The following is a 15,248-nucleotide window of genomic DNA, read 5'->3' on the forward strand; positions in this document are numbered from 1 at the left end:
CACCCTTTTGTTGCTCAATGGACTCAACATTTGGTGACAAGTTCACAGTGTGGACACATGTCAGTGGTGTGGTACCACTTGGCCACCACTTCCAGTTTTTGAGATGTATACAGTTGTTGGCCTTACATCTTAAGCGACAAGGCCTTTTGAAATGGCCTCAACAAAAATCGACATAAATAATTGTTGTACCCTTGACGAATTGAGGCCCTGTCTTAGCAAGTTTCCTTGGACGTGAATATGAAGCAATATAAAAAAACTGCGATAAGGTATTTGTGAAGGTTGAAAGAAATGTTTAATTTTAATAATCCTGGCGTGGCGACCCCAATATTTATAATAAATTGGACTGTTTCATCGTGCACACTTCTGGACCAGGTAATTAATTAGTTTTGGCAAAGCCACCAGACTGAGCTACAGGCTGACAAATGTTAAGTATAGGAGTCTACAAATGAGTTGCACAGCTTGCAGTGAAAAATAACTAGTGTATGTGTTTGAGCTTTCTTTTCGTAGATTGTGGTGATGTGCACTAATTCGGCGCAGGATGGGCGCAAGATTCGCTTCAAGGTATTGCAGTAAGTAATGGAGCCATAACTGAGCTGCAGTAATGAAAATAAGAGCAAATGGTCTTGAAGTGAAGCCATAGTGAACAATGTGGCTAAATACTTGAAAAATGTTTAAGCAAGTGCAGCCGGTTTGTAGGTTACTGTCCATGTCAATATTCAGGTCAACTTGGGAGTTGCACATTGTAATGTACGTTTTTCCTAAAGCTAAATTGACTGAAACAAAAGAATGTTGTGGACAGCCCTTGCTCTTTTGTCTCCGCAGGGGTCGAACCCCGGACTGGTACAACAAGGTGTATGGCCACTTGTGCGCCCTGCTGCTGGTCCGGCTTCGCGATTCCTTTATTCAACGCACTGAGGGGCCTGAGACTAAGGTCTGACACCCAGTCAGGCCCCACTGTCACTGTACATATCCCCGTCACAGGCTTCTGGCCCATGATGGGAGGGAGGCAGCAGGAGTGTGCACACACAATCCCGCAGAGTTCTTCAAGCAGACTAGTTGCAAGGCTCATTGTAGTAAGGCAGCGTGCTGTAATGGCTTGGCAGCTGTGGTGCTCTGCCGCTAAGCATGAAATCACAAGTTTGATTCCCATCCCATGCATTGGGACTTCTGTGTATGTTGAAGAACTCCATGTGGTTTAAGTGAACTTTGTGCCCCTCTGCTGTGGCATCTCTCATAGCCTAGTTGTAGCTTCGAGTGGCTAATACCAGTCAAACATCCCATAGGGCCTGTGTTTCAAGCCACAATGATTGGATTGAAATTTGGAAGTTTTTAAATGGATATGTCACTTGTATTGCTACTGCAAACCAGCAAGTGCAATCTTACAGTGAAACCTGTGTGACCAATTCCAGTTTCATTTTTCCCCTCATACAGCCTTGGCACATCTGCCAGCTTGAAAAAATTGCTCACGGGGAAGGCAACCTTATGAGGCAGAACTTTACAGCCAGTATGATTGAAGAACTCTGACAGTTCACAGCCAGCACCTACTGTAGAAATTTCAGAGCCATCGGTTTCTCTGAGGGTGCAGTCCAATTGCTGTTGAAGGGTGGACTGCCAAATGAACAGCCAAATACAAAGTGGCCATGCTGAGATTCATTGCTCATCATAAATGCACAGAAGCTAAAGGCTTTGAATCTGTGTGCTGCATCCACGAACACTGCATATCTGTCTGTTGACTGTCCTTTCAAGAAAGATATTGGCCACAACGTCAAAGCTATCATCGGGGATGCAAGTTACACTTCCTAAATCTACAGTTCCTCAGAAAGCAGCCATCGTTGTCATGCACAGCCTGCCTACAAAATGAGCTAAAATGGAACTTGGTTTCAAACAACATTCAGTAGTTCTGTTTAGTTTTGAGTATATTTAGTTATTAATGTAGTAGTGTAATTGGTACAACTATAATCAGCAGTGCTACATTTAGTAAATTTGGCATAATTGAGCTTGATACTATTAGTATTGATTATGCAAGTGCAGTTTTGATGTCATGCATAAGATGTCATGGTGCTGTTGTGTTTTTTTGTATGGGATGGTAGACTTTTTCTACAAAAGAATTGGGATGCACCCAAAGAGAGACAATTAGCCAAATTAGAAGGCTTTATATAGCAGTGGTGGCTGGCTTGTACATAGCTACAATTGTTTCACATGAGAAATTTGTCAATGCATTGCCTGCCAATTACTGTTTGTTATAGACTGTTATCATGTGCATTTGAAAGTTTATCGAGAGTTTTTCTTTCTGTTGCTTTCAGGGGTGTTGTGGCAGGATGCATTGTTACATTCACAGATTTGTCCATCTGTACAGTGGGAGTAATACAGCCTTACAGTAGGATTAAAAATTGGCACATATTCGGGCCGCTTATCTCCAGCCCACATTGTTAAAGTTAGCATGTGTGATAGATGCCTTGCTATGTATAATTCTGCTAGCCTAAGCCTCTTGCTTTTGACTAAAGTTGTTCAGGCCTGTTTTAAAGCAGGACATGCCATACTAGGCAACTGTAAAGGGCACTTTGTGCATGTTTCTGCTCTGCTCAAGACGTAATTTGACCATTGTTCATATCAGCATTTGACTTGCTGCCTACCTTGGGCAGTTTACATACACATCAATACATGAGCTTATTTAAACAAGTGATATTTGTGCTCGACTCGTGAAGAAATGATTTTGCACAAAAACCGACCAAGACATGACTACATTAGAACATATCTCTGCTCTCATTGTCACTCTTGTAGAGATATAGTATATCTAATAGCCTTGAATGAATTCTTTTGCAAGTGTTTAATAAAACATTTCTGTGAAATTTCAGCAGGTAAACAATACATTGGGTAGCAATCATCTATGCTGACCGAGTACGTCGAGGCCTGGAAAAAAAATTTATGCAGATCCAATGCATATGTTGGAATCTATGTGAAGCAAAGCTTTGGTGGTGCCTAGCTGATACTATACAAAAGCTTGTTTGGTTTGATTTGACAAGTTTTATGTAGGAATCGGAGTGGGAAATGCCCATTCTGGAGGATTGACTAATGTTGAATTCCAATGGCAGATCCAGATCAAGTTTTGCTGCTCTGTATGGAGCAATCCTATTCCAATGGCAGAGTGGGAGCGTGAGCTGTGTGTTCCAATGGCAGATTGGGACCAGCCGCTGATCCCGGATTGCTCCGTGGAGCAAAAATATTTGCTCCGCCGAAATTGGCAGATTTGACCGGAAGTCCTCGTGACGTATTTCCTTCACCCGCCTCTGCTTCCTGTCACGGTCGCCTGTTTCCGGTCGCGGGCATCTATGGACGACATGGGAAACGTGGACGCCGCTTCGCGCCGTGCAATTTTGTTCGCGCTCCTACACAGCTCCGCTCAGACAGTACAATTTCCAAATCGAGTGATGATTCTTCTGACACGGACAGTGAAATGGGGTGGTGGGTTGCGCTTCCAAGCGCTTGTTCCTCTCTCTATCCTAGCGCCCTCTCACTTGATTTTCGTGTACTAAGTGCCCCCGCGGGAGCGTACGCATTCCCTTCGCAGATATGGTGTGCGCACATGAGAGCGATCTCGGTCGGAGTGACGCGCTCCGTTCGTGATCCGGCCGAGCGCTCGCGATCTGCCATTGGAATTCAACATAAGAACGGTGCATACCCAGAGCAAAAAGTGGGTGGTTTAATCGAAGAATCCATTAAAGATAATTCGCCATTCCATTAACAGATTGGTGTTCTTCAGAGATGCTTGTGGGCTGACACTATATGTTGAGGTTTTAAGCAGGAAGTAAAGTTTTGGTTGAGCAGAACAAAGGTGGGCATACTTGGTCAGCACACAAGGGTTACATAAGCCACTTTGCGGGTACTTTCCTATAACATTTGTATTTATATTCACAAATATATCAGCGAGATAGCCATGCCAAACCCAGGAAAATAGGCAAAGAAAGCTTTGCTTTGAACATCTTACTGCTTAGGTCAAACCAAGAGATTTTAACACATTACAGCAACCTAGCATATCACTGCTATATTTTTTTGTACAAGCACTCTAACTGGGCATCATTTATTTTTGTTTGTTTTATGTACAGGGACCAGGTTCTTATTAGCTTCCTAGTCATGAATCAGTCTGAACACAAACTTTTGCATTTCATGTAATGCTGTTGTAGGGGAATGACAAACAGCAGTCTACCGATTACCTAGTCAGGTGTGAATGAGTGTACAGATATTGTATGCATAATATTTTTAACTTATTTCAGCTGTTGTATTATTCCAAACTGCAAGCTTTGAAGTACCTTACCATAAAATGCATTGCTCTTGAAGCCTTGCTTGCTGACAGCATGACGATTCACAGAAAATGTCTAAAGCATAACTCTGAAATTATGAAGTTCTTTACTTGTTGACTACACATGTGAAAAGAACATCTACGTGGTATGGTGTTGTGTACACATTAAACATGTAAATTTCTTGTTGTACTATTGTGCAGAGTGTATATATTGAGCATGTTGTGTTGAAAAGAATCCACAAATTTCTTTCTGTAGAGACAGAAGAGTGAGTGAGAAATGCTATATATGTAAATAGCAGATTTAATCAGTGGTTACTTTTGAAAAAATAAAGAGAATCTATATATCTGTACCTGGAATAATGAACTGGTGTGTGTTGTAGTGAAATTACATATTCGTATTAAACTGCCTGACACTTGTTCATGCAACATAGAAAGTTTATTTGACTATAATGTAACTTATTGTGGCTGCAATTCTGCTTCCTGCCTCTTCTTCTTTAAGTAGTTTGTCACGAAGAATTCACCTGCAGAGAAAACTTGCATGGTAATTTTTTTTTCACCCACTTCATTGCATCCACCATGCAAAGCGCACACCTGTGTGCAGGAGTGATGGACCTCTTTTCAGTTTTACTGTGGACAATAAAATTTGTCATTAAAGAACAAATATACTGGGCAAAAAAAGAAAGAAAGAAGATAGGAAGGAGATGTTTAAGTGTACAGTGAACCAAACACAGTAGATGCCATTCATTTAACTATAGTTAATTCGATCCTGGCCAAAAGTCCCAGCCAGTGCCCATACATAATTGTGGGCCAAGATCTTTGTTGCTTCGGTCCTGAAATTGTTCCTCACTGGATAAGCTGAATTTCACTTGTCATCATGCATGTGCCTCACCCTAATCGTGATGCCACGGGCTGCAGAATCTCCTTTGGCAAGACTAGGGGATAGTGGATACATCAAAGAGATTCCATTACCTGCTGAAAATGCCAGTTTTTCGCCTGCTCTTAGCTGAGTTTCAAGTGAAAATGTCAACTTAGAATGAATGATTACACTCGTTTACTCAAGTATAGCGTGCACTTTTTATGAAAACTGGTAAAAAATTGCCTGTGCTTTACAATCAGATAAGAAAGCAAAACTGCATTAACAGCTTAACATCAGACCCACTGTCACTGCCATCATCATTACATGACGGCAAAAGAGCAAGTTCTTGCACGGATCATCTAAGCTAGTGGCAACAGCGCTACGTCACATTTTCAGCATTTCAGAGTGTTACATGGCGTGTACTGGCTATATGGAAGTCTAGGTGAGGGCCACCATCCCATTCGCAGTGATTGTGGAGTCATTCCTACAAATATGGAATATTGAATACAGGGGACTGCACGGAGGGCAACATGTTGTGGCCTGTAGTCATAAAGGGCTTTCTGAGAATGACAACTGGACATATAAAATTTTATCATTAAAGGGAAATGGTTTCATCCTTTCCTGATTGCCAGAAGTGGAGGCATGCTAAATTTTGTTATAAAATCTGGTGTGCTTAGGTTTGAGTGAACACTGTTTTCTATTTGAGCCCACAAAAACTGGGTGTACATAAGATTTAGTGCATGTGTTGAAATTGGGTAACTACTGCCTGCTAGGCAATAGGTGTGTTTGTATGTTCTTCCTACTGGTCTGTTTGATAAATTGACCGATTCTGTCAGTACCATCAGAGTCGAATTAACGAGAGTTAACTGTAGTACTGAACATATATCTTATTCAGATAAATAATGGGGGAGGGGCCAAGAAACACTGATAAAAAGATTGAGGGAGAGGCTTGCATAGCTTGATTAACATGCTATTCTATACCTCGCAGGATGTGCACAGCATTTGGCATTCACATGGGCTAAAATAATGCTCTGCTTGCATCTCCATATTCATGTGCATCAGAAAAATGTTATTTACTACACTACATTGTAGGCAGTGATTGAAAAATTTAAGGCAGGTGACTGCAACTGATTGTTCAGCATTTCCTCGCTCTGTGGAGAGAACCTCTTTACAGCTGCGCTGTAGTTTCCTGCTTCTATATAGCCTGATCTGGGTTATCCTGAGCTGCAGCATAAGATAGTGAACACAGATAGTGGCCATTGCTGATAGCAGTTGTCTCCATGTAGCAGCAGCTGTTATCATACACTAGTTGCAGGCAGCTGTGATAAAATATGGCGTAACCTGACTTCACTGGTATGGGTAGTTCACGAAATTTAAATGCTTTCTTTTTTTGCAACAATGAAAACATCCAATCAAACTGCAGACATAAATCTGTGTTTGTAGTCCTTTTAAGATATTGCATTGTTCAATGAAGAACTCTAAATGCTCGCTCAGTTGACACTTGCTTTGCGCAGCATTATTCCAGCAGATATTACTGGAATAGCAAAGCATTTTTGGCTAGGTTTGCTTCTCGGCAAACATTCAAATTAGCAACATGCATGGCTCATTCCGAAAGCATGTGCACCTTCATACTGAGGTAATCGTGAGTATATTCAGCATTAAACAGAATAATTGAAGTAATTTATTAAATTTTCTATTCAAGTTTTCATATATTGTAACATTCTTAAGTTTTATGTTTATTTGCCCAACTAGCCTAGCTATTTGTTTTTAGTATTAGTAGCAAGATTGTTTGTTTCAAAAAACAGTGCAAGAGTGAAATCATGCAGACGATGGCCCCAAATAGAGGCAGGCACTGGGACCTCTGGCTAGTAACAGGAAAGAAAAATAAACTGCGAAAAGCAAGCTTTGTCTCTAGATTTCATGCTGATGATCTGGGTTTTCTGCAAACTTTTTGGTAGAGATAGACATCCTCCTTCAGGCTGTTGAGTGGCTGAGTACCAATCACAAACTCTTAGTTTTCTTGTTCTAGATGACAAAACGCTCTAAGAAACTATAAAAGCAAGCAACGTGAAATATTTCTCAGGTGACGGCAAGTCTGCACCAAGTGTGGCGACATATGGAATGTCACTAGCCCACTGCGAAGCAATGTTATCTCTGCACTGCTGTCAAACTTTGATATATTGAAGTTGCACCCAACATGGAAATACCTTCGTTGTATCCGACATTCACTATATGCACATATTCGTTGCATACTAATATTGGTGAGAAACATTTGAGATTTGCTTTTTTATACCTATGTTCATTATGTTGAAGTTTAACTGTACACTGGGTGCATTGCACAGCTGCCTGCAGATTCCGAAATACCAAACCTATGTAAGTATTTCAGTGCAACAGTCGGTTACAGCTAGGAACTCTGATGCACACTGTGCACTGCATCCCACAATAAAATGCATGTTCAAAGCTTAAGCACTCTTTAGAAAATCAGTGGTGCAATATAAAGGCAGACGAGAACACATACGACAGGGACGGATGCCAACTTGGCAACTGAGTTTATTTAGAACAAGAACTTGCTTTCATGCACAGCAATGTCGTGATTACGATGAACATGCTACAGAAGCAATAATGAAGCATGACGCTAAGTGATCAAATGCACATGCTAATCAACAGACGCGCGAATATAGTTGCCCAGAAAAAAAAGTTTGTGTCTGTTGATCAGCGTGTGCAGTTCACCACTAAGCATCATGCTCTGTTATCCTTCTTGTAGCACGTTCACCATGATCATGTCACTTGCCTATGCATAAAGGCGAATTCGTGTTGTGAATAAACTTAGTTGGAATTTGTTGTCCGTCCTGCCGTATCTGTTCTCGTCCACATTTATTTCCTTAAATACGACACCAAAAAGGTCAATGAATGATTACTCTCTTTTTTTTTTCATGTGATGTATGGGAACCTTCATAGAAACGCAAGGCTCGTCCCGCGTGCGTGCACGCACAGACACAAAAAGTCCCCATGTCAATATTTTGCAGCACCTGTGAACTTCAAAAGGCCCAAGGCGCCCTCCTGCACAATACTTCCAAAGCGTGAAAGATTTGATATTAAATTGGTGGGTGGCAATGATATAAACCCCATGATGCGAGTGTTGTTAAGGGATTAAAAACAAGAAAATTAAATTGGCACTCTGTTGTACAACAAGCTACATTTGAATGTTATTAATGTCTATATGGTCATGTTGCTGCACCACACACACTACTTTATGAGCTTTTGAGTGGATTATGTTTTCATAGTCGTGGACTATTAACACATTTCACTACTTCAGAAAAGTTCACTAGTCACTGTCTGAAGCAAGTATGACATAACAATGCTTTCTCACAATAGCCAACTATACAGATGCCTACTGACTGCTGATTATTAAATTACACAAAAGTACTTACTCACAAGAATATCAACAAGAAAAGTGTGCATGTGTACTGACCGGCTTTGTATGATGAACGAACCAGTGGTCCACTGGCAGTGTAAAGAAAGCCAAGCTTATTTCCAAAGTCTTCCCAGTGCATGAACTTCTCGGGTGTTACATACTCAACTACCTGAAATCAACAAAAGCAACAGTACAATGTCTCCTAGAGAAATGTGCAGAAATGTGTTAAGCACATAACGAAAAAAGCAAACGAAAATGGAGTGCTTGTTAGCGTGTACTCGTAATGGCTACAGAAGTTTATCAAGTGATGACCTCACTGAAAAGTGCTATTTAGGCAAGCAAAAGACAAAATTTCAACAAGATAAAAACCTTCAGGTGCCTTTTTGTAGGCTGCATGTATTGACCCAGTGTGAAGCAGTCGATGCCAGCATCACGGACCACTGGTAAGGGAAAAAAAAGAAATGGTTACCAAATGAAGTGCAACATACAAGCATTACACACATAACAATACACATTCAAAACTAGTGCAGTGAAAGATGCATGCTTTCTGACATTCATCTGCGTAACACATCTTCATTTAGTATGACTGACACGAGCTGATCAAGGCCAAATAAGTTTGCTCCAGTAAGTTAAGTTGCAATCAGTTCAGTGTTAGAGATGGGAACCATGAAAGTGCTACATTGAATGTTCTCTGAAACGGGGATTTAACAAAATTATTTGCACCCACCTTCCATAGTCCTCGCAACTTGGCTATCAGTCTCTCCAAAGCCAAGCATCAGCGAGGTTTTCGTCAGGACATTTGGGTTCACCTCCTTTGCATGCTTTAGGACCTTGAGACTTTGTTCAAAGTTTGCTCTTCTGTCTCTGACATACCTAATTGAGCAAACATATCCAATGAAATGTGCCAGAATGGAAAGTTTATTTGGGGGGCGCTACTGACATGAACACATAGATTTTATTTTTTGGTAGGATGTTGTGTATGCAACCATGCATTGGATGCATAATCCAGCAATTTGAAATAAATACATGTAAGTATCAAATTTATCTTTCACAAATTTTCTGGGTGCTAAACCCAGTGCAATGGACAGCAACCAGTATGTTAAAAGAGCCGTAGCCCTGTGATGAACAAAATGGTCTGTGGTATGCACAGCAAATGAGCATTCACAGTGTCTGCCATAAAGAGCAGAAGGAAATGCTTTTATTGCTTTTGCACATAAATCAAGTAGTTCCGAAGCAATGGTGCAGAATTTAAGCATCTAGAAGAAATGCAAGCTCACAGCACTTAAAAGTAATATGTCTGAAAATTATAGTGTGGTTCACATTCATTAATTCTGCTTTGTTCTCATAATTACCAATAATTTCTATGCGACCAAAACTGCAAAGAAATGGCAACACCTGCAATGTTGAAGTGAGTATTGGAAGTAAAGTTTAGTAGCGCTTCAGGTTGAATCCAACGAGATACAAGGGCGAATCAGAAAGTCTTTTCCTGTATTTTTTTATTAGCCAAAATAAGGTACATACAGGTAATTACCAATATACATACTATTCTACGTACCTCACACCATTTTTCCAAATAGTCCTCGCACCGGTTCAGATATTTGTCCCATCGCAGCGCTAAATTTGAGATGCCCTGTGCCGTGTTGTCGTCCGTCAGCGATGTACACAGCCTCTCCGAATGCTCATTGTCATGCAAGTTTTTACAGCCTTTTGCAAACTCACAACGCCACCACCTCACGCTTCTCAAAGCAAGACTTCCTTTCCCCATACGTGGGCTGCATTTCCCTGTGGATTTCGATGGTCGTTTGTCCCTTGCTCCATACAAAACAAATCAGATTTTGTTGCTCGTATGCTGTGGACATGTGACGCACAATCGCCATCTTCAACAACTCGCAGCAGCACTGTGCCGCAGAGCTACCGCCAGACACGGCCGGGCTGGTCCAAGAAAGGTTGACCGCTGGGAATGGATATGTTGACTTCGCATTTACAGCCATAATCTGGCTAAAGAAAGTAAAAGGGGCAAAGACTTTTTGATTCACCCTCGTGAAATAAGCCACCCATGGAAGAACGAAGAGGAGGTAGTATAAAGAACTTACATTTGTAATTCGGGAACAGTTTCAATGTTGTGTGCATACACATCAAGGCCTGAGCAAGCCACCTCTCCTACGGCCTTAAGATCGCCAGCAAAATCGCCAGTCAAGCACTCAACAAGAATGGATGATTTCCTAAAAGATACGACAGCACTCAGACAAATGGCAGCAGAAAGTCTCTTGCCTTTAATGTCAAGAAATGTAATTTGCAGATAAATGAGCAGAATGCAACTCCAATGGAACTTACTTCTGCTTAATTCTTCGAACTGTCTCAGCAAAATGGTTTGAGCCGCCATCAGGTAGATCTGAAAGAGCACAGCAGTCCTATGTACTTTTTACCAGAATGGGAATTGTAGTTGTGGTGGCAGCAATAGTCAGTAGCTCTCCTACCTGCAGGAATGTGCAAACAGAACATGGCTCAAAACACCACTTAATTTGTAGCAAGTCTGACTTTTCGCTTAATTGAAATAGGGAATTTTTTAACCTAAGTTGTAAAGGCTACTCCTTCAAGGCTACAGATCTGTATGAAAGGAATATCGACAGAAGAGCACCAATTTTCCTTTGCTGGGGGTGGCCCACCGTAATTCTCATGTGCAGCTTGGAATCGGTGGGTAATGAAACCCAGGTTTATGCAAGGCACCGTGAAATGTAAAAGCACAGCAAACTTGGTAAGTTGGCATGCTTTCATTTTGAAGATTAAACTGAAGCTGCCAGTGTCAGTGTAAGTATGATGTTCGTGTAAACTGAGCAAATGACATTCAATTTTCCATTCAAACGCAGTGTACTGGCGCAACTGGCAACTACAAAGTTTATGTACTGTCCATTGACCCACAGGGTTGCTTTATTAACACAGGTGGCATGAGTGAGACACCCAACAATGTCAATGAGCACTTGGAACAAGTGTAATCAATGGAACATGACAGTAGTGGTTGAACTGTATCATCATATGATCTAGTTACACTGGTTGTAACATGTAGCTACGACGAGCATGTGTGACTGTAGTACTTGATGACTATTATTGTGTCCACTATACTCGAGTCCTCTTGTGCCCCCTATACTTTTGTGCTTGAGCAATACTACAAAAGTCTACACAGGACACACCCTCAGCCGTGGTGACAGATGTTTTGACACCACTGTGAGCCATCAACATTGCTCAATTGCTTAATAGCCATATGCTATTAGCAGCTAACAAATGCAGCTTTGCAGCAAGCTTGCAGTACTTTCAGGATGCCCAGCATAGGCTATAGTTGAGTTGTACAGATGGCCACTGTTATCATCCGGGTTCGTAATGAAGCATGCATGATGAAATAAGCTGTAGTGCCATGTTATCGGAAGATTGTATCTAGCACCAGCAGTGCGACTTTTATTGAATCTAAGATGCAATGCACTAACATTTAGATTGCTAATGATAGGAAAAGGTTCATGATGGGCCACCAGAGACCACGGTTACAAATATGTCTGTCCTGCCTATGGTTTTCAGCCAGGATTTCTAAGAGATGCTCAGATAGCAGTTCAATGCTGCTTTGTGTCACATAACTCTAAGCACATGTTTACATAGCGTCAGTAAGAAATACATCAGCATACCATCTCTGTCTACTGAGGTTATTACAACATACTCTAGGTCCCACTCTGCGATTGCTTCTGCAGTGTTCTCAGGCTCATCAGGGTCTGGTAAGGGTGGGCGTCGAGCAGTTTTGACAGAACAAAACCTGCAGGCTCTTGTACATGTGTCACCCAAGACCTGCAATCAAAAAAACTTTGCTCACAGAGCTAACACTCCTTCTGTTGTGCGCTTCTTATACCAACAGCAAACTGTCACACACCATGATTGTTGCTGTAGCAATATTGTCTGGGCCTCCATTCCAGCAGGTTCCGATATTAGGGCAACGTGCCTCTTCACACACCTGAGAGCATTAAACACAGTAAGCACAGCTCACTCAATGCATATGGCACCAGTCCTATATAGAAGAGTGCACAATAATAATGGACCATTCCAGCTAACTCTGAGCTGTTATGCAATAGGTAGTACAGTGCTGTCTGAATATATGGATTCAAATACTATAATTTCAGGGCTGAAGCAGAGCTATGCAGAAGCCTGTTAACAATAAAATGTGTGCAAATGAGAGAACCATCATATAAAACCACACACACACAGCACACATTAACTAATGTTGCGGTGTTTTGAAAGCGGCGGATATAGCAATGAGAGCAGACTATGGTGAGTACTCACAGTGTGGAGCTTCTTGCCTCTTAGCGTTCCTTTTAAACGAGAAAAGTGGATTCCTTTAGGAATGTCAACCTTCAGCCACGGCGGTAGCTTCAACCTTAGATAAATGATCACATTGTGCATGCATTAAAGGGAACAATACATGCAGAAAAGGCGGAAGTTTGCACTTTCGCAATAGTAGGATACTACTTTTCTGAACACAGTAATAGCGGTTGTAGATATATCTTGCTGTAGGCATGACAAGAAGACTAACCTTTCCGTTTCTCCTGGCGCGCGCTTCAGCTTCCCCGCGTAGTCCTTGAACGTGCTTCCTCTCGGAACTGCACCAGCTATAAAATCTGCTAGGCCAGGTCCACTTGCGATATCATCCTTTTGCTCGCTTGTCAGGCTGCTCTTAAAGCACCGCGATGTCGTCATGTACTGCGTGCAATAAAAGAAAACCACAGTCTGACGGCTTACTTATGAACAAAAACAAACGATCACTTTCACTGAAAATAAGAAAAAGAGCGCATGACGAATCTCATTTCACGAGGCAAAGCACTGAACTATTTATCACAACATGCATCGGTCACCTTGGCGAAGCGTTATCTCAACCAAGTAAAGACACTCACTGCTCGCAGAGATTTGGACGCCGCTGCAGCTTGACGGCAGTGTTTCAACATGTTGCAGCTGGTTGGCCTCCTGACAAAGTAAAGAGGTAGCGAATTAGCGGATCAATCTTGCCATATCTGAGGATCCGTGGAAGAACAAAAACCATATGGAGGCTGCCATTTGTAAGTGGTGATGGCAATGCTGTTGATTGTCATTTCTAATTGTTATTTTTGTATGTAGTTACAAGCTTGTTTAGTATTGAGAGTGAATTTGCTAATATTTATAAGCTTTTTTGTTTCTAACACTTAAAATGTGCGATAAATGAAATTCATGGCAGTCATCACACGACTTTGGCGCTGCTTGTAGTACGCAAAAGCATATCTTCTGAGATTTGATTTCTGTGATGTTGGCGCCATTTAATGATGCTGTGGTACGCTGATACCAACTGGTGTTTTGAAGTTTGCTATTGACTGTCCCCTTCTTTAATGTACTAAACTCAATACAAAGGGGACGAGCTCGCCCTTTTCTGCGCTTGAAAACTAGCGGCGACATCGAAGTGCATTAAAAGCGTGGCCTTTGAGATTGGAAGGCACCGCGTTATTGCCGCAATCTTGGAAGTCTTAATGATGCTGGGGTACGCTGACACAAACTGGCGTTTTGAAGTTTGCTGTTGACTGTCCCCTTCTTTAATGTTCTAAAGTCAATGCAAAGGGGGCGAACTCGACCTTTTCCGCGCTTGAAAACTAGTGGCGACATAGCAGTGCACCAAAAGCGTGGCCTTTGAGATTGGAATTCATACAAAACGCTCGCCAATTTGCTGAGTTCGCAACTACTTAGGCTAATGAAACCTTTGCATAGATAGCAGTTCGTATGTGTGATTTAGGAATAAAAAGAACAATTGTATATATATATATATATATATATATATATATATATATATATATATATATATATATATATATATATATATATATATATATATATATAGGTATGTGTGTGTGTGTGTGTGTGTGTGTGTGTGTGTGTGTGTGTGTGTGTGTGTGTGTGTGTGTGTTTCATGGAATAGAAGCACATAAAAAATGATTCCTGATGGCGCCCGGACACCGGCCGAAACGTCAGTAAAATGCTGTTATTTTCCTACGTGCTTCTATGAACTGTTTCTGTGCCGGATCCTGTGATTCTGTGCTTCAGATATATCAACGATATAGCCGTACGAGTCGCGCGGAACGACACGCGAGATTGAATGTGCTTGAGGGAGTACATTATCTACAGGCATGCGGCGAATTTTTCTTTTTTTAAGCAAGCACATGACAATGACGTGGCAGCTTTTAAATCTAATAGCAGTTAATCGAGGATGCTTGTGTTTAGGAAGCGTATATTGCGCTCAAGCTGTTATAAGGAGGAGGGGGGAGTGCAGTTGGCATGCGATGAGAAAGAATAAAGACTAGAAAACAGAAAACAATACACAGGTTATTTTTGTTTTTTTTTACACTGTACATATTTTTTTACTCAAAGCTATGAGCGTAGCGATCGTCGCGTTTTAGCCGAAGAATTCGTAGTCGGGGCGAACATACTCTGCCGCTATGTGAGTTTACCGTATACTCAGTGTCCCTGTGCTTGGAGTTGTCCACTAATTTGCCTTCGCTCTACGATTTGCTACCCTCCCGGTTAGGTCACATTGAGGGTAAACAGCGACCGCTCCCTAAAGGCGTTGGTCCTGGGTTTGATCCTCGGACAAGGACGAAGTTTGCTTGAACTGCAACATTTTTTTTTCC

General features: G+C 41.5%; 2 protein-coding genes across 7 annotated transcripts in view; one reads left to right on the plus strand and one right to left on the minus strand.

The window, feature by feature from the left end:
• The window catches only part of cv-c (RhoGTPase activating protein), a 453,196-nt gene extending 448,539 nt beyond the window's left edge, over window positions 1-4,657 (plus strand). For all 6 annotated transcript variants that reach the window (XM_050183837.3, XM_055073551.2, XM_050183840.3 and 3 more), the window contains one exon: window positions 823-4,657. In XM_050183837.3, coding sequence (XP_050039794.1) covers window positions 823-937 — 115 coding nt within the window. In that variant the 3' untranslated portion in view covers window positions 938-4,657. The remainder of the gene's footprint in view (window positions 1-822) is intronic.
• A 54-nt stretch (window positions 4,658-4,711) lies between these two features.
• Window positions 4,712-13,674, minus strand: Las (lipoyl synthase, mitochondrial). The gene is made up of 11 exons (XM_050183847.3): window positions 13,494-13,674; window positions 13,136-13,302; window positions 12,886-12,979; window positions 12,479-12,559; window positions 12,240-12,396; window positions 10,903-10,960; window positions 10,662-10,790; window positions 9,296-9,441; window positions 8,938-9,008; window positions 8,626-8,737; window positions 4,712-4,818 (listed from the first exon to the last, which is right to left on the minus strand). The coding sequence occupies exons 1-11, from the start codon at window positions 13,542-13,544 to the stop codon at window positions 4,754-4,756; spliced, it is 1,131 nt and encodes a 376-aa protein (XP_050039804.1). The 5' UTR covers window positions 13,545-13,674; the 3' UTR covers window positions 4,712-4,753.
• Window positions 13,675-15,248: the final 1,574 nt, after the last annotated feature.

This window comes from Dermacentor andersoni, chromosome 4 (genome assembly GCF_023375885.2).
Source record: "Dermacentor andersoni chromosome 4, qqDerAnde1_hic_scaffold, whole genome shotgun sequence".
NCBI lineage: Eukaryota > Metazoa > Arthropoda > Arachnida > Ixodida > Ixodidae > Dermacentor > Dermacentor andersoni.